The sequence below is a fragment of the Myotis daubentonii genome, chromosome 1, assembly GCF_963259705.1.
Source record: "Myotis daubentonii chromosome 1, mMyoDau2.1, whole genome shotgun sequence".
Lineage (NCBI taxonomy): Eukaryota > Metazoa > Chordata > Mammalia > Chiroptera > Vespertilionidae > Myotis > Myotis daubentonii.
This window is the reverse complement of record NC_081840.1, coordinates 7815206-7843125: the sequence shown is the minus strand read 5'-3', so window position 1 is coordinate 7843125 and position 27920 is coordinate 7815206. Positions and strand designations below refer to the sequence as shown.

Below are 27920 nucleotides of genomic sequence, written 5' to 3'. Positions count from 1 at the left end.
GTTTGCTCCACCCTGGTGATTCCCAGAGACACCGCCCCACGCAATTTACAACCCCGCCCAAGCTGTGCCCATCAGCTTTTTCATATGAATGGCCCGAGCTCTCTCCCCCCTTAAACCTGTCATACTGCAGCTGGGTCAGAGAGCCCCAAAGCTTCCAAAAGAAGGTCCAATGCCTGGCAGCAGCAGCCTGACTTGCTTCACAGCTGGGCCTCGTCTGGGCACTTCCAAACCCATACAAAGAAGAGGAATCTGAAGATCTCTCTGTAGCTCCTGCTGGGCGGCCCCTGACAGTGGCTGACCTTGCACCTCCTTGGAGATTCATTAGCCAGTATACCCAGTGGTCAGAGTGAGACCATACCGGATTACAACTCTTCATATCCATAAGAGACACACTCAAGGAGCAGACTCAGTGAGAACCAAAGCCCCACTGAAGCAAGTCCTGCCCCATAAGGGTGTCTGCTCTGCAACAGATCTTCCAGTGGAGACACAGCTGGTCATCGTAGCCATTTGGCCTGGAGGTCAATTCCTCCCAGTGATACCAACAGCAATCAAGGGTTAACTACAACAAAACTGTGCAAACAGCCCACAGAGGGGTGCATCTCAGGCGACTGGGGAGGCTGAGCCACTGGGCTGTATAGGACACCTACACACAAGGCCACTCTATCAACTCAAGGAGACTTAGCAGCTACCCAGTACATAGAAACAAACACAGGGAAGCAGCCAAAATGCAGAGACAAAGAAACAGGTCACAAATGAAAGAAATGGATGAAAGCAAAATATTGGATATAGAGTTCAAAACCACGGTTATAAGGTTACTCAAGAATCTTCTAGAAACCTCGAGAAATTTAGACCCTCAAGGATATGAAAAAGGACCAATCAGAAATTAAGCCTACACTGACTGAAATAAAGAATAATATACAGAGATCCAACAGCAGACTAGAGGATCCCAAGAATCAAGCCAAAGATTTGAAATATGAAGAAGCAAAAAACACCCAACTGGAAAAGCAAAAAGCAAAAAGAATCCAAAAATATGAAGATAGTGTAAGGAGCCTCTGGGACAACTTCAAGCGTACCAACATCCGAATTATGGGGGTACCAGAAGAAGAGAGAGAGCAAGATATTGCAAACCTATTTGAAGAAATAATCACAGAAAACTTCCCCTACCTGGTGAAAGAAATAGACTTACAAGTCCAGGAAGCGCAGAGAACCCCAAATAAGAGGAATCCAAAGAGGACCACACAAAGACACATCATCATTAAAATGCCAAGAGCAAAAGACAAAGAGAGAATCTTAAAAGCAGCAAGAGAAAAACAGTTAGTTACCTACAAGGGAGTACCCATATGACTGTCAGCTGATTTCTCAACAGAAACAATGCAGGCCAGAAGGGAGTGGCGAGAAATATTCAAAGTGATGAATAGCAAGAACCTACAACCAAGATTACTCTACCCAGCAAAGCTATCATTTAGAATTGAAGGTCAGATAAAGAGCTTCACAGATAAGAAAAAGCTGAAGGAGTTCATCACCACCAAACCAGTATTATATGAAATGCTAAAGGGTATTCTCTAAGAAGAGGAAGGAGAAGAAAAAGGTAAAGATAAAAAATTATGAACAACAATGTGACAACAAATACATATCTATCAAGAAGTGAACCTAAAAATCAAATGAATAAAAAACCTGATGAACAGAACAGACTGGTGAATGTAATAGAATCAGGGGCATGGAAAGGGAGCTGACTGACAATTCTCGAGGGGAAGGGATTGTGTGGGGTGTGGAAAAAGATTGGACAAAGTGCTTACACCTATGGATGAGGTCAGTGGGGGTGGGGGGGTGGGAAGAAGGCCTGGAGTGGGGTGGGAACTGGGTGGAGGGGAGCTATGGTGGGAAAAAAGAGGAACATCTGTAATAATCTGAACAATAAAGATAAAACAAAGAGTTTATTGTTGAATTGGGGGAAATGTTTTGGAAATAAGAATCCAGAAATGCTGAATTGTTTTCCTTTGACTACAGATCTCTCAACCTCATCGAACTTTTAATTTCCTTAGCTGTAAAATTGTGAATAATCATAACCTTCTCTGTCTATATCCCATGTTTGAAATAATTTGTAGGAATAGTCTTTGAATAGTGTAAGTTACCTAAGCATATACCAGGGGTGAGGAACATCCTTATAAGACCCTCAGAATCATTTGGTTTGGCCCTGCCAAGGCAACCACAGGCAGGATTCAAAATTCAATAAATTTATAGGAGCTTTTTTCATAGAAACATAAATTTATATTAAGTGAATTATATTAAGTGAATGATGTTATAAATATCCAAATAGCCCTTGGCAGAAAAAAGGTTCCCCACCCCTGAACAGACCAAACCCAAAGTCAAATGACAGACCTGTCACGTTCATTGCAACTAATTCCAATATTCTGCTCAAATGCGTATGTTGCTTGAGATAAGGGGCTACCCTCTTGGATAGCCCAACTCCCCCTACAGTTTGTTGTATCATAACAGTAATTGTTCTAACAGGTTTCAGGTGCACAATTCTATGACACATCATCTGAACACTGCATTGTATGTTCATCACCCCATGTCAAGTCTCCATCCATCACCATTTATTTCCCCGATGGCCTCCTCCATCTCCTCTGGCCCTCCCTCCCCCTGGCAAACAGCCACATGTGGCTATGGCTATCATATTGGATAGCACAGCTTTAGCATTTAAGCTCCAAAAGGACAAAGACTTGCCTGCTTTGTACATAGCTGTGTCTCTAGGGCCTTAAACAATGCCTGGTACATAGGAAGCACTGAAAAAATACTTTAAAAAAATCCTCACCCGAGCCGAAACCGGTTTGGCTCAGTGGATAGAGCGTCGGCCTGCGGACTGAAAGGTCCCAGGTTCGATTCCGGTCAAGGGCATGTACCTGGGTTGCGGGCATATCCCCAGTAGGAGATGTGCAGGAGGCAGCTGATCGATGTTTCTCTCTCATCGATGTTTCTAACTCTCTATCTCTCTCCCTTCCTCTCTGTAAAAAATCAATAAAATATATTAAAAAAAAAATCCTCACCCGAAAATATGAAGAGAGAGAGAGGGAGAGGAAGAGAGAGAGAGCGAGCAAGAGAGAGAAACATTGATTGGCTGGGATAGAACCCACAACCTACACATGTGCTCTGACCAGGAGTTGAACCTGCATTCTTTGGATGCACTGTATGATGCTCCAACAAACTGAGCTACCTGGCCAGTGCTTAAAATACTTCTTGACTGAATAAGTGACTAGAGCATTGGCTATGAAGTCAGGTGATTTGGGCTATCCTATCTAATAAAAGAGAAACATGGTAATTAGCGTACGACTGCTACCCTTCCCATTGGCTAATCAGGGTGATATGCAAATTAACTGCCAGCCAAGATGGCGGCCGGCAGCCAGGCAGCTTGAAACTAACATGAGGCTTGTTTGCTTCAGTGACGGAGGACTCCAACGTTCCCCGCCTGCCGCTGCAGGCCTCTGAGCTGCAACTCTAAGCAACTATGTTACAAATATAGAAGCTAAACAAAACCCCAGAAACTTGCTTTAGTACACCGGGCTTCAGCCAGCAGGATCGCAACATTGTTTCAAATACAGAAGGTAAACAAAGGCCAGAAACCTGCTTTAAGCAGCGGAGGCCTAAGAGCTGGAGCCAAGCCTCAAAGCTAAAGCTGGCCCAGAATAAAAAAAAGAAAAAGAAAAAAAGGAGTGGTTGGGAGCTTCAGTCACCTGCCAGCCTGAAAACAGCCCTCAGCCCCTCACCCAGACTGGCCAGGCACCCCAGTGGGGACCCCCACCCTGAAGGGTGTGTGACCAGCTGCAAACAGCCATCATCCCCTCACCCAGGCTGGCCAGGCACCCCAGTGGGGACCCCCAACCTGATCCAGGACACCCTTCAGGGCAAACCAGCCGACACCCACCCATGCACCAGGCCTCTATCCTATATAGTAAAAGGGTAATATGCCTCCCAGCACCGGGATCAGCGGAGCCACGAGGCCTCCCGGCACCGGGATCAGCGTGACAGGGGGCAGCACGCAAACCCCCTGATCGCCCTGCGGCTCTGTGTGTGACAGGGGGAGGGGCCATAACCTCCCTATCGGCCCTGCTCTGTTCGTGACAGGGGAAGGCACCCCAACCCCCTGATCAGCCCTGCTCTGTGCCTGATAAGGGGGAGCTCCCCAACCCCCTGATCGCCCTGCGGCCCTGTGTGTGACAGGGTGCGGCGCCCCAACCCCCTGATCGGCCCTGCTCTGTGTGTGACAGGGGGCAGCGCCCCAACCCCCTGATCGGCCCTGCTCTGTGTGTGACGGGGTAGAGCCATAACCTCCCCATTGGCCCTGCCCTGAGTGTGAGAGTGGCGGCGCCCCAACCCCCTGATCGGCCCTGCTCTGTGGGTGATAGAGGGTGGCCCCCCAACCCCCACCCCATGGGCCCTGCTCTGTGTGTGACGGGGTAGAGCCATAACCTCCCCATCGGCCCTGCCCTGAGTGTGACAGTGGCGGCGCCCCAACCCCCTGATCTGCCCTGCTCTGTGTGTGACAGGGGGCGGTGCCCCAACTCCCCTATTGGCCCTACTCTGTGAGTGACAGGGGGGAGCTCCTCAAACACCTGATCGGCCCTGCTCTGTGCGTGACAGGGGGCAGCGCCCCAACCCCCTGATTGGCCCTGCTCTGTGCGTGACAGGGTACGGAGCCCCAACCCCCCTGATGGGCCCTGCTCTGTGCGTGACAGGGGGCAGCGCCCCAACCCCCTGATTGGCCCTGCTCTGTGCATGACAGGGTTTGGTGCCGCAACCTCCCCATCGACCCTGCCTTGAGTGTGACAGGGGGCGGTGCCCCAACCCCCCAATTGGCCCTACCTTGAGCGTGACTGAGGGTGGCATTGCAACCTCCCAATCCGCCCTGCTCTGTGCATGACAGGGGGCGGCGCCCCAACTCCCCAATCGGCCCTGCTCTGAGCCCGACCAGGGGCTGCACCTAGGGATTGGGCCTGCCCTCTGCCACCCAGGAGCAGGCCTAAGCCAGCAGGTCGTTATCTCCCAAGGGGGTCCCAGACTGCGAGAGGGCACAGGCCGGGCTGAGGGACCCTCCTTCCCCCGCGAGTGCACAAATTTTTGTGCACCGGGCCTCTAGTCTACACTAATAAAAGAGAAATATGTATATTAACTGTCACTTTGTGATGCCCACCGGCCAATCAGGAGTGAGTATGCAAATTAGTGGGACAAAGATGGCGGTGGCCACAGAGCCAGCCAGAGCAGGAGGGAGGCTTGGGTCACCCCCAGCGGTGGAGGAAGCCAAGCTTCCCGTCCACCTGGGCTGGCTGCCGAAGGGGGGGCCTGTGGGCAACAGCCATGGCGCAGGTCAGAGCGTGCAGGTCAGAGCCTCCCGCCTGCCCTGACTGACCTCTGAAGGAGGGGCCTGTGGGCGGTGGCCACAGAGCCAGCCCTAGTACACGGGAGGCTTGGGTTGCCAGAGGTAACCTAAGCTTCCCACCTACCCTGGCCCGCCGCTGAAGGAAGGGCCTGCAAACGGCCCTCACCCAGGCTGGCCATGCCACCATCGGGGTGAGGGTCCCCGCTGGGGGGCGTGGCCAGCCTGCAAACAGCATCAGCCCCTCACCCAGGCTGGCCAGGCCCCCCAGCAAGGACCCCCACCCTGAAGAAGGTGTGGCCAGCCTGAAAACGACCCTCATCTCCTTACCCAGGCTGGCCATTCTTCCATGGGGTGAGGGTCCCCGCTGGGGGGCATGGCTAGCCTGCAAACAGCCCTCAGCCCCTCACCTAGGCTGGCCACGCACCCCAGAGGGGACCCCCACCCTGCAGGGGGTGTGGCCAGCCTGAAAACAGCCCTCAGCCCCTCACTCAGGCTGGCCATGCCCCCCCAGCGGGGACCCTCACCCCATGGGGGCATGGCTGGCCTGAAAACTGCCCCAGTCCCTCACCCAGGCCGCCCCACAATCGGAGGGGTCCCAGATTGGAGAGGGTGCAGGCTGGGCTGAGGGACACCCTCCCCCCTCCCCTGCACGAATTTTGTTCACCAGGCCTCTAGTAGTCCTAATAATTAAGTTGGTGTTCTCATGCAAATAATTTGATTTCTCTCTTATAAAATGGTTTTTCCATATACTTTTTTCCCCCGCGAGAATCATATAAGAGCTGCACATGATTATATATTAGGAACTATGAAATGCAGGAACAGATTAAGGAATTGTTATTGTCCATAAAGGGAGGGTGTGGTGGTGCTGGTTATTCTGATGGTGCTGAGAGGATCAGGAAATAGGTCTAAAAACTTGATTATATTTCTTGAGCACAATATTATGTATAAAAATATTTTTATTTTGATTTTCTTCCTTCCATTGTATGTAGCTGTGGCCTTTTGCACCCCCATGGGGACAAGCAACACATCTGTTTACATCATGCTTTTTAACAAGATTCAATAAACGATGTGTGCCTGTGCGTGTTTATTAAATTAGAATTGCGATGATTTTATTCAATCTGTTAGAAGGCCAAGGAATTGCAAGGCACCATCTGTTTATATAAGCATTGGAGCCAGTTTCCTAGGGCTTGAGCCAAGGGGGCACTTTTGGCTTTTGTGGTTGACCATACTTGAGGGAGAGCATGGTTTTGTAGGGGTAGGAGGGACATCCAAAGGTCACTGATTCATTTGGGCTGTTCTATAAATATCCTTCACCTAAATCATCTGAGGCACCCTGGCCTCTCTCCCATTTTTAAAGGCCTCCAGGCATAGTGAGTCTCAGCCTCCCTTAATAGTCGTTTTCATTTTTTAGACATGCATATTATTAAAAAGTTTGAGATGAATTTAAACAAAGGCGGAAACCCTTGTCCCGAAAGGAATGGAATTATTTTTTGTTGAGATTTTCTTTTTCTTCCTTAAACAAAGGGCACAAGGAGCAAGCAATTATTCTTCCCACACCCGGACCCCTCACTACGTGTTTTCTGTTTTATTTCGTATCTCTCTAGCAGCACTTGTCACAGGGAGGTCCAAGGTTCATTTGCATTAGAATCATTTGTCGTGCTTATTACATATGGCACTTCCCTGTTTCCAAACTGAGTTAGGCCCTCTGGATATGGGCTCCCAAATGCTGAATTTGAACAAACTCCCTGGCTCAAGTCTGAGAACAACTGCGTCTTGTTCTTTAGGATTCGGCTCAAAGTCCTTTTTCTTTGATCAATCATATCTGATTAGTCAACTTTATCACCTAATGATTAGTCACCTTTATCATCTAATAGCAATGAATTGATCTCCACATCTTTGTGTAATTATTAAACTTATTGGTATTGTATAGCCAAACTAATTTATTACCTGAATATCACCTACGTGGTGGGTTAGCAGCAGTCCAGCTGCAAGTAATGAATAAAAAGCAATCTCAAGTAAATAGAACTTAATTATAGACCTGTTTTATTTGTTTGTTCATTTGAGCACCATCTATTGTGGTGCTCAAAATCTTTTATGAAAAAAAAAAAGAATCACGGTAAATTTCTTTGTCTTCTTTACTTTATGACAAATCTTTTATTAGTGTTTTAATGTTACTTCTATGCATGTGCTTTTATTATGAGTTGTCTCGTCTTTGGCTGTAGGTGAGATATTATTTCTACATATTACACTTTGAATAAAGTAAAATAAAATAAAGCAGATTTTAAAGTTATCTGCTTTTTTGTTGTTCATGTTCATGGTCTTGTCCATGATGTGTAGGAAATTGAGAATTGACTTTCTGAAGGTATTATACTCACTGTCCACTGTTCTAATCATGCTTTCATTTTTTTTAAATTTTAAATATTTCTATTGATTTCAGAGTAGAAGGGAGAGGGAGAGAGATAGAAACATTAATGATGAGAGAGAATCATTGATGGTCTGCCTCCTGCACTCTCCACACTGGGGATCGAGCCCACAATCCAGGAATGCACCCTGACTGGAATTGAACTTTGACCTCCAGGTTCATAAGTCCGCCACACAACCACTGAGCCATACCGGGCAGGCTAATCATGCTGTCTTGACAATTTTCCACACTAGCTCAAATATAAGGAGCGTTTTTTCCTGTTTCTACAATTATCCCTGAGAAAAGAAATTCATTTTATATTTGAATCCTTATAAAGTTTCTTCTATTGTGGATCCTCCCTCAATTACTGTGTTTAGGATAATAAAGTACTCGTTGGAGACAATATATTACCCTGAATGACTTCAATCAGTGCTAGTTTTGAATGTTTATTGGGGTTACCTGATACATTCTATTAAAAAAAGACACAGAAAGAAATTTAATATAGTTGGATATCATTGTAAACAAGCCACTTAAAGATGTCTTAAGTTATCACCTGGACAACATGATTATGCAGCTATAAGATGAATTTTGAAGAAACCAACTTGCTTTGCGATTTCATGCTGTGGCACAGGATAAAATGTTCAGCAGTGGTGTTATTCACAGAATCAAATGTGCTTTATTTAAAACAACTCAGATGGATCTGAAGATGGCAAGCTTTGGAAAACTAAAAAAGTGGTTCTCATGGTGATGAAGATGCTAATGGTTCAGTTGTATGTGAAGGTTTGAAAATTTTTTAATGATGTGAGAATTGAAAAAATTTTTAATTAACATACTATTTTTTAAAAAAATACATGATTTAAATTTTGTGTAACTAAATTAATAAGGTATCCACTGTAAGTAGACTATTATTTTATCTGCATCTCTAAAAGTTAATGAATTCAAGTTGGGTTCAGAAACCTTTTATCTTTACTTTCTTATTGGGATAGCCTTCAACATGCCTTTATACCTGAATATATGGAGGTTTCTGTTTTTTCTTGCTTTTCCACCCAGATACAAACATCTTGGGAGCAGAGATCACATCTTAGTACAGCTCTGATAAGCCATTACATCACATTCTGGCACAGTTCTTGCTCCTTGTGGATTCTCACTAAATGCTGGCTACCGATGATGACAACTGTAGCATTTGTATGCCAGGATCAAATTTGTAGTGTTATTTGTGCAAAATGTCCATCAATATAGTTGGGACTTTTACAGAAAAAGTTTCTTCTCAGCTTTCATGCTTTACGCAAAACTAGCAAGTGTGTATGTGTGTGTGTGTGTGTGTGTGTATGTGTGTGTATAGTATCTAATAAAAATATTTTTATTTTAGTGGGTTCCTCAAGGAGAGAAGGAGTTCCTGCCCATGTTAATCTCTCTGCATCATCCATGCTAATGATTGCAATGCAGTACACATCCAACCCAGGTAAGTGGAGATTTGGGTGGCTTGACTAGTTCCAAAACCAATAATTAAACAAGAGATCAAACACACAGGCTAGAAATTCTCACAGGAGAAGAACTTCACTTGGTGGATAGACAAGTGAAGATGTGTTAGAAAACAGACTTCTGAGTTGAGATAAATTTCTCTTTCCCTTTCAATAAAATATATTTTGCTATTAGTAGCAATCTTGCAAGAATGTTTGAGGACCCAATTTTAGAACATTGTCTAGAAATTGATTAAATATAAATATACATGAATAGTTGACTTAGAAATATAAAAATCACCTGCAGTTCTAATAATTAAAGAAAATCATTTGTGAATTTGCTACTCTAATGTCACACAAGTATCCTAGAACATAAATCTTTTAGTACATTTCTGATGATTTCCTTAGAATACATTTATAAAAGAGGGATTAATTGGTTAAAGGACTTGAAAAAATTTCAGTAGTCTCACTAATTAGATATGAAAGTATATGTAACCTGTCATTGAGTATTATAAAATTTGTATAGAGTTGGACAGATGGGAATAATATCTTGTTACGATTTGTATTTATTTGATTACTAGTGATGTTGGCCAGGTCTCATATGATTTACTCTGTTTGATTTCTGTTCATCCATATAATTGCAGATGAACTTTGGGAAACTGACCTAAAAAGGGGCTGATATTGGAGACACATGCTAAGATATAACAATTTTTATTTTTATTTGATGTTTATTTGGAAAGTGAATCAATTTGATAGCACAGTTTTCAACCTTCTACTTAATTACATAGTAAATTAACTACATCCTATATAATAAAAGCCCAGCGACCAAAATGGTGGAACAACCAGAATGACCAGAGACCAGAATGACCACGGCCCCTGAGTGAGCGGTTAGGGGCCATCAGGCAGGCAGGCAAGCAAACAGTTAGGGGTGATCATGGAGGTAGGCAGAGGCAGTTAGGAGCGATCAGGCAGGCAGAGGCAGTTGGGGTGATCAGGCAGGCAGAGGCAGTTGGGGTGATCAGGCAGGCCGAGGCAGTTGGGGTGATCAGGCAGGCAGAGGTGGTTAGGGGTGAACAGGCAGACATGCAGAGTGGTTAGGGGCGATCAGGCAAGCAGGCGAGTGGTTAAGGGTGATCAGAGAGGCAGGCACGCAGTTAAGGGCCAGCAGTCCTGGATTGTGAGAGGGATGTCCAACTGCTGGTTTAGGCCCGATGTGCAGTCGGGCATCCCATGAGGGGCCCCTGCTATTGAGAGGGTGCAGGCTGGGCTGAGGGGACCACCCCCTCCATGCATGAATTTCATGCACCGGGCCTCTACTCTCTCTCTTTAAAAGTCTAACCGACTGAACAACCGGCTGAATGGTTGCTATGACATGCACTGACCACCAGGGGGAAGAAACCCCTGGTGGTCAGTGTGCTCCCATAGCCAACCTCCCGTGGCCCCTACCCCCGCTGGCCAACATCCCCTGGCCCCGATTGGCTGATCACCGGCCAGGTCGAGGGACCCCACCAATGCATGGATTTGTGCACTGGGCCTCTAGTAGTAAATAATAATGGAGTTTTTGACTCTGGATGATGAGGAAAGCATTTTTTATTAAAAAACTCTAATGCTTCTAGTGTGGAGCATCATCCTTTAAATATGAAATCCTTTATGATTATTTTATGAGTTTAATTGAAATATATTTGTTTTGGGATTTATATCTCGTGACTCACCCTGTTTGGCTTAAAGAACCCTCAAAATGTCATTTATATTATATACTAGAGGCCTGGTACATGAAATTTGTGCATGGGGGAGGGTGTCCCTCAGCCCCGCCTGCACCCTCTCCAATCTGGGACCCCTCGGGGGATGTCTGACTGCCGGTTTAGGCCTGATCTCACAGGGCAGTCAGACATCCCTCCCACAATCCGGGACTACTGGCTCCTAACCACTTGCCTGCCTGCCTACCTGATTGCCCCTAACCACTCTGCCTGCCAGCCTAATAGCCCCCTAACTGCTTCCCTGCCAGCCTGATTGATGCCTAATTTCTCCCCTGCCAGCCCGATCACCCCCAACTGCCCTCCCCTGTCAGCCCGATTGCCTCCAGTTGCCCTCCCCTGCCGGCCCGATCACCCCCAACTGCCTTACCCTGTGGGGCTGAAGGGACTGGGGGACTAAGGCTGGATGAGGCTGGATGCTGTGGGGACTGGGTGAGGCGGGGCTGAGGGCACTGGGGGACTCCGGCTGGATGAGGTGGGGCTGAGGGGACTGGGCACCGCCATCTTGTGAGGGTGTGGCAGTCAATTAGCATATTCCCTCTATTGGCTGTGGGCGCCACTATCTTGTGTGGGCATGATGGTTAATTAGCATATTCCCTCTTTAGTATAGATAGGATTGTGTTCTGGAAAAAATCCTCCATTTGTGATCTAGTTAATTGAAGTCTCATCATGAGGCTTTGGTCCTAATTTCTAAATTGGAAGGCAGTAAAGCAACGTGGGTAAAAGCATGTGCTTTGAAGTTAGATGTATGTGGGTTCACATCTGAGCTCACCTGCAAATTGCCAGTTAGCTTAATCTTGAACACCATTTTTAACCACCTTAAGACTAAGTTTCCTCATAAAATTCCTATAAAATGGGAGTAATTCCTCCTGCAGTGCCTTAAAATGCCATTGTGAGGATTTACTGAATTAAAGCATAGGTAAAGTGCTTACTTGGCATAGTAATGGTCACATTGTAAATGCTCAGGAAATAGCAATGGGGTTGTTACAATCTGCCCTCTTCTTGGCGTTGAATGTTTCACAGGGAAACCACCTTGAACATATAGAATTACTTCTATTATTTCTAAGTCTGTATCTTTATCATATAGAACAGTGACGGTGAACCTTTTGAACTCGGCATGTCAGCATTTTGAAAAACCCTAACTTAACTTTGGTGCCATGTCACATATAGAAATTTTTTTGATATTTGCAACCATAGTAAAACAAAGACTTATATTTTTGATATTTGTTTTATATATTTAAATGCCATTTAACAAAGAAAAATCAACCAAAAAAAATGAGTTTGCGTGTCACCTCTGACATGCATGTCATAGATTCACCATCACTGATATAGAATTACTTCTGTTATTTCTAATTCTGTATCTTCATCCATTCATGGGGGAATGTTTACAGCCAAAAATTAATTCTATAGTAAGAAGTACATTTGGAACCCCAACCCAGTCTTTCAATGTGGGAAACGGTTAAGAAGTGAGGTGACATCCACCAGGAGGCACTCTGGGACCAAGTGGTAGGTCATCATCCTATTTGAATTCTCCTTGGGGGAGACAGCAAGAGGCAGCTTGGTCCTTGTAGTCTTTACTCAACTAACAAGTTCTGTTGAGTAAATCCTCTGTACACAGTTTTGTGCATTTAGGCATTGGGAAAACCATCAGAAATGTCAGATATGGTGCTGGCTTCATGGAGATTATATATAGTTGGGAAGATTAGGCATATTCACATAAATCATTAATTTATAATATAAAGTAGTATGTGAAACATACAAAAATAAATGCTGTAGATAGTATTAATTCATCAGAAATCAAGAACTTTATGGATTAAAAGGACTAGGAAAGGTTTCATGCCACTTAAACAAAGTATGGGTCTTAAAATATGGATACAATTTTAATTGATATAGTAGGACGGGTCTTCTAGGAGGGGAAATAATAGGGTTGGAAGATGGATTAGGGAAGGCAAAAAACAGCTATCTAACTAGGGCAACAGCCTCTTTCTTTCCTAAGTAAGCATAGGCAAATCAAAGAAGCTTGCTGCTGTGTAGCTTTTAAGCATTCCTCAGGAGATGGAATTGGAAATCAAATGATAAGATTCCTGTTCTAATCCATCATTCTGTGACTTGCTGTCCTAACTTGGGCAAGGTAGGAAACTAAGTCTCAGTTTATTAGCTGCAACATGGTGGTTATGAGATAATACAAGTAAAGCTCTTAGCACAATACCTGGCTTAATGAATTCTCAGTCAATATGGGCTTTTGTTATGATCCTATTCTGCTATTTTTCCCCTATGCAGTTCTTTATTACATTGATATGTTTGTGTTGTAAAGGTATGATTACTAGGGATTTTTCTTAATATTTCCTTTGTTGATAAGATGAATGAAATATTCTTTCAAGGATCTTGGAATAAAACTTGATAAAGTCAAGGGCTTATATGATTTTTTGAAAAGTATGAATATATGGAAATAAGTAGTTTCTAATTTAGTGATTAGAGTGAAAGTCTTACTAGTATAGTTTATTAAATCTCAAAGGATGTTTTATCTGGTACTTACATTTAATGTTCAAATTACATTTTCTTCCTTACAGTGTATCATTGTCAGTTATTGGAATGCCTCATGAAATATAAACATGAAGTCTGGAAAGTAAGTTTTGGGCCACATTTAACTCATAGCCACAAACTTAATTTATATAATGTAGTAAAAATTGTTTGCATGTTAAAAGTATTTGTAGGTAAAATTTATTGATGTTTTATTATATTGATATGTCAGACCCTATAATTCTTTCCTTATTGGTTAATTAGCATTTAGAGAAAGAATGATCTTGAACAAGTAGCTTGACAGAAAAAGTAATTGGATATCTTTTATTCTTAGAATTTAGCAAATACTATATTATATGACAATTTTATTTAATTTGAAAAGTTGCTTAAGAACCTGTTTGCTTTCAAATAGATGTGAATTGTTGCAAAATGTGTTATATTTTAAAAATGTACTGTTTAGCAAACTGGCTTATGTTGTTCTAAAATCTATCTTTAATATCATTCTGAGTAGAGAATTTGTTAAAAGATAATGTACATATGAACTCTGCCTGGGGGGTTTATTTATAGGACCAATAAGTAAATAATAAAAGTAATGTTTTAATATGATCTAAACTGATTGATGAAATTCCAGGGGAATTAACCACCTCGACCCCTCTATTAAAATGTTTACTGCGCCCTAACCAGTTTGGGTCAGTGGATAGAGCATCGGCCTGCGAACTCAAGGGTCCCAGGTTCGATTCCAGTCAAGGGCATGTACCTTGGTTGTGGGCACATCCCCAGTAGGGAGCGTGCAAGAGGCAGCTGATCGAGGTTTCTCTCTCATCAATGTTTCCAACTCTCTATCCCTCTCCCTTCCTCTCTGTAAAAAATCAATAAAAATATATTTAAAAAAATGTTTACTGCTTTGGTACTGAGCTACCTTTATTTTTATTTGATTATACTAAGTCAAAATATTCTTCCTGTTTCCTTCAGGATCTTTTGTATGTGATCGCATATGGCCCTTCACAAGTGAAACCACCAGCTGTGCAAATGCTGTTCCATTACTGGCCCAATTTAAAACCTCCTGGGGCAATAAGTGAATACAGGGGCTTGCAGTACACAGGTAAGAGTAGCCCTGTGATGCCCCGTCTTTATTTCTCCTATGCCACATTTACCTCACCTACTTATATAATTTTTTATCTTGCTGGATTATATTCATGTACCTTTAGACATTGTCATAAGTCCTCTCTGAAACTAGGTGGCATAAAATAAATTAATTAAAGTTAATTTCATGACACCATAGTGCAAGTCTCAGTCCCATTTGCCACATGTACTCTGTGGACTTAACTACTGATGTCAATCACTGCAAAGACGTGCGGGGGATGCTGCACATTTGATTTGCTCACCATGTAGCAAAACTCCAGGTGGCTAATTCTGTTCTGATGAGAAGATTTGGAGCACGTTCAACATTACCAGGTCATACGCTAAGTACCAATTAAATGACCTTGATAGCCTAGTTGGACAGGAAGAGTCAACAATTGCTGAATATTGGTGTCATTAATAACTGAGAAGTAAACATTGAATTTAAATATAAAGACATACCAGTATATTTATAAAAAACAAAACAAAACAAACTAACCCAGGCCCTATGTTGTGGATTATGTTTATCTATAATAATAAAAGCATAATATGCTAATTACAGTGGACAGCTGAACAACCTTCCAGACATCCTTTCGGATGTCATTCTGGACGAAGCTGCGGTGGCGGGGGCCGAGGCAGAGACGTTAGGGGTGATCAGGCAGGCAGGCAAGCAGTTAGGGGCGATCAGGGAGGCAGGTAGAGTGGTTAGGGGCGATCAGGCAGGCAGGTAGAGTGGTTAGGGGCGATCAGGCAGGCAGGTAGAGTGGTTAGGGGCGATCAGGCAGGCAGGCGAGCGGTTAGGGGTGATCAGGCAGGCAGGCGAGCGGTTAGGGGTGATCAGGCAGGCAGGCGAGCAGTTAGGGGTGATCAGGCAGGCAGGTAGAGTGGTTAGGGGCGATCAGGCAGGCAGGCAAGCAGTAAGGGGCGATCAGGGAGGCAGGCGGTAGTTAGGGGCAATCAGGCAGGCAGGCGGTAGTTAGGAGCAATCAGGCAGGCAGGCAGGCAGGCCAGCCGTTAGGAGCCAGCGGTCCCGGATTGTGAGAGGAATGTCCGACTGCCAGTTTAGGCCCGATTCCACAGGGATCGGGTCTAAATTGGCAGTTGGACATCCCCCGAGGGGTCCTGGATTGCGAGAGGGTGCGGCCTGGTTTGAGGGACACCCTGCCCGCGTGCATGAATTTCATGCACCGGGTCTCTAGTATGATATACAATCAGAGAAGCAACCTATGGCTAATAGAGTTTCAGACGCCCTTGACTACCTTCTCCCTCCACTTAATTGTGGACATAGCTTTCTGAAAATGGCAGAGGTGGATGTTTTTGCAAAGTTAGCTTTTATTCAGGTTCTTGTGTACTGATGTTGTAGAACCCATTTTCTTGGCATCTCTTATCTTTCCTAAGGCCATTTGAGGTGGTTCAAAGGGGATTTAATTTAATTCTGTTCTTTATGTTCCTGATGAAAGCCAATTGTTAGTTATTAATACCTGTTTTGATGGTCCTTGCTGGGCTTATTCTAAACTTAGAACAAATAGTATTGGCTGTAGTGGTAACAATAATTTTAATTAAATCAATGAAGGTAGGTAGTAATTTTTAAAAGAATGAAAATTGATATTATTGGTGTTTTATATCATCTATAGTAGAGAATATTGAAGTATTGCTAACTGGATAATTTGAATATAAAAGCAAAAATAGTTGGAATCATTAATAAAATAAAAGATAAAATGACTGAAATATTTGATACCAACTCTTCTCAGTAGATCTCTGAAATAAGCATTTACAGGATGTATGAATGGGGAACCAGTATTAAATGAAATTTATTTATTTGTTAAATATTTAAAGAGTAACTCTAATGTGCCAGGCCCTGTATTTTCTGACACAAAATCAGATCTTATGGAACTTAATACAATCTAGATATGAAAACTCATTCATTTATTCATCAACTACTTAACGGAGTATCTACTATTAGCTGGGCATTATGCTAGGCATTGGTAATATGATGAAAACCATACTAAAATCACTAATATCTGGTGTGTACATTCCATTTGTGAGGGAAAGACCAGGAAACTACCTTATAGTGTGGTAAGTACAAAGGTGGAGCAAATACAGTTGGCCATTGAACAACACAGGAGTTAGGGTTGCCAACCTCCCCACCCCTGCACAGTTGAAAATCTATGCATAACTTTTGACTCCCCTAAAACTTAACTATTAATAGCCTACTGTTCATAGGAAACCTTACATATTACAGTCATTTAACACATATTTTGTGTGTTATGTGTATTATATACTGTATTCTTAAAATAAACTATAGAAAAGAAAGTGTTAAGAAAATCATAAGGGAGAAAAAATACATTTACAGTACTTATTGAAAAAAATCTGTGTGTAAGTGGACCCACTATTAATTGCCTACAATTTAAAGCTGGGTTGTTCAAGGGTCAACTGTACAGAGAGCTGTGGGAACACACAGGAGGGACCTCTGACCTCCCCCTGATAGTGGGCAAGTTTGAGGAAGGTTGGGTTGTCAAGAAAGGTTCTTTAGTGAGTGACATGTAAGCTGATACCTGAATGAGACGCACACGCTAGACATCATGATGGGAGTGAGTCATTAATAGATAAAAAGTGAGATTGAGGCAGAAGGAACCTCATGGGTTCAGACTTGGAGGCCAAAGATAGCATGATCATATTTTAGTTACTGGAAAAGTCGCTATGCAGCCAGACAGTGAAGGGACAGGAGGAGAGTAGCTAGGGGTAAGCAGAGAGCCTGGCAGGGCCTTTGAAGGGGATTGGATTTCATCCTAATGGCCAAGGGAAACTACACCAGGTTTTAAATGGAGAAACCACATGATAGGATTGGCCTGTTCAGAGCATCCCAGAACCCCTGGGGAAGCTGACAGATGCTTCTGTTTCCCCGGTGACCACACCCTCTAGGAAGAGCCAGACAAACCTGTCTCCCCAGAATAGCTCAGCCTCTGCCAACTAGGATAAGAGGGCTCTTTCTTCTTCTCTTGCCTATCTGAACAGGAGTCTCTGTGTACAGGCATTCATTCTTCAGTCCAACCTTGTAATCACACCTCCACACACTTCCACTTTTTCGACAGTATCATTACTTGCCTGCTACCTGCCAGGCACTGTCCAAGGTCCTTGGAAAGCAGCTCTCTTGGAACTCCCGTTCTAGGGGATCATGGCATTCTATGCAGAAAACAAGAGATCATGGAAAAAATTAACCATTCTGGTCTGTATATTACTATTTATCCAGCACTGTCTGCTTGTCAGACATTGTCCTAGCTGCTTATTATCTCATTTAATATTTTAGCATTCTCTTAATTGAACAAAAGTTATGGACCAAGACCAGATTAGGTTTTACAGACATTTTCTCAATTAATTTTCACAAAAATCTTGAGAGGCAGGTTCTCTTATTTCAATGTTACAGGCAAGGAGTGGGGCACAGTTTAACTAACATTGCTAAGTCCACACAAATAATAAGGAAACACTGCTTGAATTTGAACCTAGGTTATCTTCATTGAACATTCATATTTTTTCAGTCTAACAGTGTGATGTCACTTCTCTCAATTTACTTCCTTAGTGAAACTTCAGTTGGAGCACTAGAAATTTTTTGCAATGCCTGCTGCAGTGAAGGATGCAGTAAAGGGTATCATCAGTATTTAGTATTGAAATATTCTTAACAATAAAAATTATATAGCCACAAAATTTTATGATGAAAACTAGAGGCCTGGTGCACAAAATCGTGTATGGGTGGGGTCTGGCTGGACCGCCCCAATGGGGGTGGGGAGGACGGTCAAGGGTGGGGCCAGCCAGGGGGAGGGGCCATGGGAGGTTGGGGGGGCCAGTCAGGGCCCCGATTGGGCTGGCTGGCTGCTGCAGTACATGTCATAGCAATGTTCCGGTCGTTCTGGTCATTCCATTGTGCTGGTCTTGTGGCTTTTATATATATAGATTGTCTCCATGTAACTTTGAAATGCTTTCAGTAACTTTTGTATGTTTTCCCAATAATTTATTTCCTCTTTAAAAATTTAAATAAAAAAAAATGCTTTTAGAAAAATTATAAGCCCTGGCTGGTTTGGCTCAGTGGTTAAGATAGCCAGCCTGTGCATTAAAAGGTTGCAGGTTTGATTCCTGGTCAAGGGAATGTACCTTGGTTGCAGGCTTGATCTCTGGCTGAGTAGGGGAGATCAAGCCAGATCAGTTCCTTAGTGAAACTTTAGCTGGAGCACTAGAAATTTTTTGCGGGAGGCAACCAATTGATGTGTTTCTTTCACATCAATGTTTTTTTGATATCTCTCTCTCTCTCTCTCTCTCTCTCTCTCTCTCTCTCTTCCCTCTCCCTTCTACTCTATCTAGAAGTAATGGAAAAATAGAAAAATTATAGAAATATGTAAGAAGGAAAAAAGCACTACCCGGAATTTTTATATTTGGTATATTTGTTAGCATTTTGATATATTTCCTTCTGTTTTTTTTTTATGCACATTTAAAAATAAAGTTGAGATCAGGTTGTATATAATTATACAAGATTCTTCCCCATTATTGTATGATGAATTTTCAAATACAGAAGTTAAAGAATAATACTATGGACCTTGAGAGCTTGTTTGGAGGTTCTAGCAGGGGAGCGCAGCTACTCGTATACCCTTGACCGAAGATCGGTCCTCTCCTTGGAGGGGGGGGGGAAGGTCGTCCTCTTCGAGGGAGCGCGCAGCTTCGGGAGGGACGCACATGGATCGGTGAGGGAGGACGGGGACACCCGCCTAGCCAGCCAGATCAGCCGAATCAACCCTGGCGATCAATGGGGTGACAGATGTCGCAGCCAGATCGCCCTCACATCCAAGAATAATACTATGAACACACACAGAACCACCTAGATTTAATAATTACTAGTCGTTCACTGTAATTTAAACTATACATATATGTATACTACTCTTTGTATAAAATTTGTGCAAGAGTAGACCTTCGCTGCCCCGGCTGCCTCAGCCCTTGTAGCTCTGACTTTATCTGGAAGTTCATCCAGACAGTCGTTCCACTGTTCGGCTGGTCGAATTTCATATTGTGTTTTTATTATTATAGATAAATTTATTGTTTTTTTAAGCATAGTAATATAGGAATGTTTACAACTCATATGAAGAAGATCAAATAGTGAGGATTTGGTAATCTATAGTGTTTGCCTCTTTTGAGTTTATTAGTATTTATCAATAATAAAAACTACTGCAATTATTTTGATTAATAAATATGAGTCTTAAAGATGCAAAAATTACAAGTTTCTTGGCAATGAAAATCCCCGATTATGTTGTTCTGCACAGTACTGCTTCTGTTAGGAAGAAATGAATTATTTGGCAATTTTCTTGTTATAGTGTCCTAATAAGTAAATAATTAAGCCGTTGTTAGCAAAGATCAGCACCAGTTATGGTGTAGTTTCCATCTGAACTGTGGGATAAAAGATATGGGAAGATGTATGCCCAGGGTAGAGACTGTTGCAAACATAGATAGGGCATAACTAACTAAAGATAATACTACAAGGTTAAATTTTGGTTGAAGCTACCAAATTAGTAGAGTTGGATTCTTGAGTTGTATACAAGTACAAGAAGCTCTACCATCTTTTTATGTAATTACTTCTTGATTATTGAGTTTTTGTTTATCTTTTTATTGTCTTGATTTTATCTCCACAAAATCACAAAAATGTTTTAAACCATTTTTACTGCATTATGCACACGTAGATAAACACACAAATTATGAATATCTGTGGAACATTCCTACCATGTTTACCGCCATGATTACCTCCTTCTGCTATCCCAAAGGTAAATCACTACTAACCTGACTTCCAGCCCCCAAAATGACTTGCACCTAATTTGAATTTTTAATAAATGGAATAATACATTATTTATTTGTGTGTGTGTGTGTGTGTGTGTGTGTGTGTGTAGATTGTCCATGGGTTGAGTATAACTGTGCTTTGTTTATTTTTATTGCTATATATGCTACCAAATGAATGTACCACAGTTTATGTATCCATTTTACTATGGACGGATATTTGGGTTGTTCCTACTTTCTGGCTGTTATAAATATGCTACTATGAGCATCCTTCTAGATATCTTTTGGTGCACATATGTACACATTCCTGTTAGTATAGTACTAGGATGGAATTGCTGGGTTAGAGGTTATGCCTATATCCAATTTAATGGATATTGGCAAACAGTTTTCCAAATGGGTTGTACTAATTTGTACTTCCATGAGAAGGGTATGAGAGTTCTTTTTGTCTACATTCCACACTTTGGGCCATTCTTTATTTTATTTATTTTTAAAATTTTAGCCATTTTCAAGGGTATGTAGAAGTATCTAATTATGGTTACAATTTGCACTTTCCTGATTACTAATGCACAACTTTTAAATGTATTTATTGGCCACTTCAGTACTTATATAATCTTTGTCAGTTATGTATGTTGCAAAAAAAATCTTTTGTTATTTTTTTTACTCACTAAATGATGAATTTATATTAACTCAAGATTTCCTTCTTCTTTTTTTTTTTATTGTTTAAAGTATTACAAATAGTAGTACATATGTCTCCTTTTCCCCCCCATTGATCTTCACCTGGCCTCCCCTACCCCCCCGGCACATGCCCTCACCCCCACCCCCAGTGTCTTGTGTCCATTGGTTATGCCTATATGCATGCATACAAGTCCTTCAGTTGATCTCTTCCCCCCTACCCCCCTCAAGTTTACCTTCTTAATATAATCAAACTATCAATCTTTTTCTTTAAAGGACTTTATATCCTATCTAAGGAAATATTTCCTTACTCCAATTATGACAATATTCTTTGTTGTCATCAGAATACTTGTTTATTATACTTGAAATTTAGATGAATCCAGAATTAATTTTTCTGTATGGTGTGAGATAAATGTTAGTTTTTTCTGTTATGGATAGTCAATCGACTTAATATCATTTATTGAAAACATTCTTTCCTTCCTGCTCTGTAGTACTATTTTTGGGGGTCATATTTAACTATAGTTTTGTCTCTGGATTACTTATTTAGTTCAATAGATGTATTTTTTCCTCTTCTCAATACCACAGTGTCTGAATTAATATACCTTAATTATAAAATTTTATATCCTTCAGTGCAGGTCTTTTCACCTTGTTGTAATTGTTTTACTTTTCCTTGTCTCCTGTGATTTCTCTTTTTTCTGTTCTTTCTCCTCTTCCTTCTTTTTCCTCCTTCATGGTTATACCCAGCTCTTTGCTAAGTTAAAGGTTTGTCAAGTTAAACACACATAAACATGTGCCAAAACAACTTTTTAATTGAAGTATTTAACCCATGCATGTAATGTAATTGCCGGTATATTTGATTAAAAATTCATTTTCTACTTGCTTTCCATTTCTCCTGCCTTTTATCTTCTTTTTGCTTCATTTGCACTGATTGAGTATATTTAAATATTCCATTTTTGTCTTAGTGAGCTATTCAGTCTTCTGTATTCTTTTAGTCACTAGCCTAGAGATTATACTATACATTCTTGATTTATTAGTGTCTACTATAAAATAGTATTTTTACTTTTTCCAGTAAGATGACAGAATATTTTAACTCCTTTTATCCTCTCATGGCTTCCATGCTATGCTTTTAAGCTCTCTTTATTTTTCATAATTTTTTGGAGTGGTGTATGATAGCAGTCCAGTTTCATTCTTTTACATGTGAATATCCAATTATCATAGCACCACTTACGGAAGAGACTGTCTTTTCTCCATTGAGTGTTGTCTGCTTCATTGTAAAATATTAATTAAACATGTATGCTTCGGTTTATTTCTGAGCTCTTGATTCTTTTTCATTGGTCTATTTTATGCCAGTAGCATATTGTTTTGATTATATAGCTTTACTAGAGGCCTGGTGCACGGACTTGTACACCGGTGGGGTCCCTTGGCCTGGCCTGCACCCTCTTTCAATTTGTGACCGCTCGAGGGATGTCAGAGAGCCAGTTTTGGTCCAATCCCTGCAGGCCAGGTTGAGGGACCCCACCAGTGCACAAATCCTGCACCAGGCCTCTAGTATGCATATAAGATCTTTCATTAATCTCTTCCTGCCCTCCCCATCCCCCTCCCCTCTGAGATTCACCAGTCTGTTCCATGTTTCCATGCGTGTGCATTGAGCATCTGCTGCCTGGTGGTCATTGCATGTCATAGCTACTGGCCAGTCGGCCGGTCACTTAGGCTTTTATATATATAGACTAGGGGCCCGGTGCACGAAATTTGTGCACTGGGTGTGTGTGTGGGGGAGTGTCCCTCAGCCCAGCCTGCCCCCTCTCACATACTGGGAGCCCTCAGGCGTTGACCCCCATCACCCTCCAATCGCAGGATCGGCCCCTTGCCCAGGCCTGACGCCTCTGGCCTAGGCATCCGGCCCGGGCAGCGGGGACCTGCAGTGGCAGCGGGGGGTGCCGCGATCGCGTGGGCTCCGCCCCTGCCCCTGTAGGACGCCTCAGCCCTGGCTGAGGCGTCCGGCCCGGGCAGCGCGGACCCGCAGCTACAGCGGCCCCACGATCGTGGGCTTCGCTTTAGGCTCAGGCAAGGGACCCCTAGCTCCCGGGACTGCCAGCTTCGACCGTGCCCAGCTCCCATCGCTGGCTCCACCCCTACTTCCTGCTATCACTGGCCAGGGCGGAAAAGGCACCTGATTCTCCGATCATGGCTGCCCCCCAGCTCTTAGCTCCCCCCTGGGTTTCCGATCACTGTCAGTGGCAGGGGGCTTCTTCCTGCTTTCCCTTTCGCCTCCCTGCATTGTGCCTACATAGGCAAATTAACCGCCATCTTGTTGACAGTTAACTGCCAATCTTAGTTGGCAGTTAATTTGCATATAGCCCTGATTAGCCAATGAAAAGGGTAGCTCGTACGCCAATTACCATTTTTCTCTTTTATTAGTGTTGATAGTACAATTTGAAATCAAGGGTGTGATGCCTCCTGCTTTGTCCTTTCTTGAGATTTCTTTGTCTATTTGGGGTCTTTTGTGGTTCCAGTTAATTTTTAGGAGTGTTGTTTTCTACTTTTGTAAAGTTGCCATTGGACTCTTGATAAGGATTGTATTGAATCTATAGATGGTTTTTGGTAGTGTTGACACGTTAACTGTATTGATTTTTTCTAATCTATGAACATGGTATATCTTTTCATGAATTTTTGTGTTCTTCAATTTCTTTCATAAGAATCTTGTAGTTTTCAGAGTAGATATCTTTCATCTCCTTGATTAAATTTACTTCTAAATATTTTATTGTTTTTGATGCTATTGTAAATGGGGTTAATTTCTCTATTTCTTTTAAAAAATATTCATTGTTAGTATATAGAAATGCTACCAATTTTTGTGTGTCCATTTTTGTATCCCACAATTTTACTGAATTCATTGATTAGATCTAACAGTTTTTTGGTTGTGTCTTTATAGGATGTTCTGTATATAAAATCGTGTCATCTGCAAATAGAGGCAATTTTACTTCTTTTTTTTCTGATTCTGATACCAGCTGTGAGCCCAACTTCTGGCTGAGTGGCGCGCCCCCATGTGAGAGTGCACTGACCACCAGGGGGCGGCTCCTCTGTTGACCGTCTGGCCCCTGGTGGTTAGTGCACATCATAGCGACTGGTCATTCCGCTGTTCAGTTGATTTGCATATTAGCCTTTTATTATATAGGTTTGTTAATTTTTTGCTTTACCTAATTCATAAATTAACCTTTATCATAAGTATCCTATCTAATAAAAGAGAAACATGGTAATTAGCTGTACCTCCGCTACCCTTCCCATTGGCGAATCAGGGCGATATGCAAATTAACTGCCAGCCAAGATGGCGGCCGGCAGCTAGGCAGCTTGAAGTGAACATGAGGCTTGCTTGCTTCAGTGACGGAAGAATCCAAGGTTCCCCGCCTGCCGCTGCCGGCCTCTGAGCTTGCAGTTTGAAATGTTGTTACAAATATAGAAGCTAAACAAAACCCCAGAAACCTGCTTTCAGCCAGCCGGGATCTCAGAGCTGGAGTTGAAAGTGTTTCGATTATAGAACCCAAACAAACCAGATACCTGCTTTCAGCAGCCGAGGCCTAAGAGCTGGAGCCAAGCCTCAGAGCTAAAGCTGGCCCAGAATAGAAAAGAAAAAAAGAAAAAAAGAAAAAAAGGAGCAGTTGGGAGCTTCAGTCACCCGCCAGCCTGAAAACAGCCCTTAGCCCCTCACCCAGACTGGCCAGGCACCCCAGTGGGGACCCCCACCCTGAAGGGTGTGTGACCAGCTGCAAACAGCCATCATTCCCTCATCCAGGCTGGGCAGGCACCCCAGTGGGGACCCCCAACCTGATCCAGGACACCCTTCAGGGCAAACCAGCCAGCCTCCACCAGTGCACCAGGCCTCTATCCTATATAGTAAAAGGGTAATATGCCTCCTAGCACCGGGATCAGCGGAGCCGCGAGGCCTCTTGGCACTGGGATCAGCGTGACAGGGGGCAGCGCCCAAACCCCCTGATCGCCCTGCAGCTCTGTGTGTGACGGGGGGTGGGGCCACACCCCAACTCCCCAATCGGCCCTGCTCTGAGCCCGACCAGGGGCTGCACCTAGGGATTGGGCCTGCCCTCTGCCACCCGGGAGCAGGCCTAAGCCAGCAGGTCGTTATCTCCCGAGGGGTCCCAGACTGCGAGAGGGCACAAGCCGGGCTGAGGGACCCCCTCTCCCCCCCGAGTCCACAAATTTTTGTGCACCGGGCCTCTAGTCTTACATAAGTCTTGTAGGCATATACATTTTTTTCTCTTGGATATGTACCTAGGAGAGGAATTGCTGGGTCATATAATTTATAAAAGAATTTTAAACAGCTTTGTAAAGTGTGTATGCCATTTTACATTTATTCAACAGTATATGAGAGTTTCAGTTGCTATATACCCTTGCTAATACTCACAGCTGTCAGTGTTTTGATTTTTAACCATTCTCATGGGTGTGTATCTCATTGTGGTTTTAATTTATATTTCTTTGATGACTGATGTTGAATACCTTTATATATGCTTACTAGAGGCCCGGTTCATGAAATTCATGCATGGGGGCTGGGGGAGTGGTGGTGTCCCTCAGCCCAGCCTGCACCTTCTCCAATCTGGGCATCCCATCTCACATTCCGGGACTGCTGGTTCCCAACCGCTTGCTTGCCTGCTGGCCTGATTGCCCCTAACCGCTTCTGCCTGCCAGCCTGGTCATCCCCCAACCACTCCCCTGCCAGCCTGATCGACGCCTAACTGCTCCCCTGCCAGCCTGATTGCCCCCAACTGCCCTCCCTTTGAGGCCTGGTCCCTCCCAACTGCCCTCCCCTGTAAGCCTGATTGCCCACAACTGCCCTCCCCTGCTGGCCATCTTGTGGCGGCCATCTTTGACCACATGGGGGTGGCCATCTTGTGTGTTGGAGTGATGGTCAATTTGCATATTACTCTTTTATTAGCTAGGATTGGTCATTCAGATATTTTATGAAGTATTTGATGAATACTTTCTTTTTTAAAATATATTTTTTATTGATTTTTTTACAGAGAGGAAGGGAGAGGGATTGAGCGTTAGAAACATCGATGAGAGAGAAACATCGATCAGCTGCTTCTTGCACACTCCCCACTGGGGATGTGCCTGCAACCAAGGTACATGCCCTTGACAGGAATCGAACCTGGGACCCTTGAGTCCACAGGCTGACGCTCTATCCACTGAGCCAAACCGGTCAGGGCTTGATGAATACTTTTGCATAGTCATTAATTGGGTTGTTTGTCTTTTTTATTATTGTTATACATTTTTTAGTGTACTGTGGTCTGAGTCATTTGTCAGATATATATATCAAATATTTTCTTCCAGTCTGGGATTGCTTTTTTACTTTTACTAACACTGCCTTTTGAGGAGCATGAGTTGTTTGTAAACTAAAATGCAATTTTTTGTTTATTGTTAGTGCCTTTCATGCCTAAGAAATCTTTGTCTTATCCAAGGTTGTGAAGATAGTTTCCAATGTCTTCTTCCAGAAGCTTTCTAGTTTAGCTTATACATGTAGGTCTATGATCTGTTTCAATTTAATTCTTGTGCATGGTGAGTATGGTTTATTTGTTTCCTTATAGATTGTTGTAACATCCTTTGTTGAAAAGATTATACTTTCTCCTTTGAATTGTATTGTACCTTTGGTCATATATGTGTGGGTATATTTCTGGACTCTATTCTGTTTTATTGATCTGTATACCAATGCAAACTGTCTTAAATACTTTGGCCTCATAGTCTTAAAATCAGATAGTGCAAGTTTTTAATTTTGTTCTTCTTAGATCATCTTGCTATTTTAGGTCTTTTGCATTTCCATATATATTTTAGTATCAGCTTTAATTTCTGCAGAAATAATCCTGCTGGGATTTTGATCTGGGTTATATTAAATCTATAATTCCATTTGGAAAGAGTTGACATTGCAAAATATTAGTTCTCTAATCCATGAACATGATGCATTATTTAGGTCTTTAAAAATTTCCCTCTGTAGTTTTCAGTATAGAATTCTTGCATTTATTTTTTAAAATTAATTCCAGGTATTTGATATTTTTTATGATGTGTCATTATTTTAAAATTTATTTTCCAATTGTTCATTGACAGTATAAAGACATTTAATTGATTTTTGTATATTGATTTGTTTATCCTGAAACCTTGCTAAACTTACTTGTTAGTTTTGTAGCTTATTTGTAAGTTTCTTAAAGTTTCCTGTATATAAGATTTTGCTCTCTTGAAAATAAAAATAATTAAAACATTTCTTCTTTCTTTCTAATTTCTATGCCTATCTGCTACCTTCCCTTTCTCCCTTCCTCCCTTCCCTCCATTTCCCTTTCCTTCCTCTCTTTCTTTTTCTCATTACACTGGCTCATGTCTCCAGTTCAGTGTTGAATAGAAGTGCTGAGAGTGAATATCTTCCCCCACACCCCCTAGTCTGTGGGGAGGAAGCATTAAAGGCTTTCACCATTTATTTAAAGGCTTTCACCATTAAATATAATGGTAGTTGTAGGTTTTCACAGATGCTTTTATCTAAAACCAGATTGAGGAAGTCCCTGTCTAATCTTAGTTTGCTGAGAGTTTTTGTCATGAATGAATATAAGTTTTGGTCAAATGCATTTTCTCCTATTTGGTTCAAATATATTTTGAGATGATCATATGATTTCCATTCTGTTAATACGGTAAATTACATTGATTTGGTTTGCATTGTTAAACCAACTTTACATTCCTGAGATAAATTCTACATTTTCAGCTGTATTATATTGCCAGACTTAATTTGCTAATTTCTTGTTGTGTTCTTGCTTCTATATTTATGA

The 27920-nt window shown here is 42.5% G+C and overlaps 1 protein-coding gene across 4 annotated transcripts in view; it reads left to right on the top strand.

Annotated features, from left to right (window-relative positions):
* The window catches only part of UNC79 (unc-79 homolog, NALCN channel complex subunit), a 226932-nt gene that overhangs the window by 57853 nt on the left and 141159 nt on the right, over positions 1 to 27920 (top strand). For all 4 annotated transcript variants that reach the window (XM_059687243.1, XM_059687253.1, XM_059687233.1 and 1 more), the window contains exons 5-7: positions 9145 to 9237; positions 13560 to 13615; positions 14482 to 14611. In XM_059687243.1, coding sequence (XP_059543226.1) covers positions 9145 to 9237; positions 13560 to 13615; positions 14482 to 14611 — 279 coding nt within the window. The remainder of the gene's footprint in view (positions 1 to 9144; positions 9238 to 13559; positions 13616 to 14481; positions 14612 to 27920) is intronic.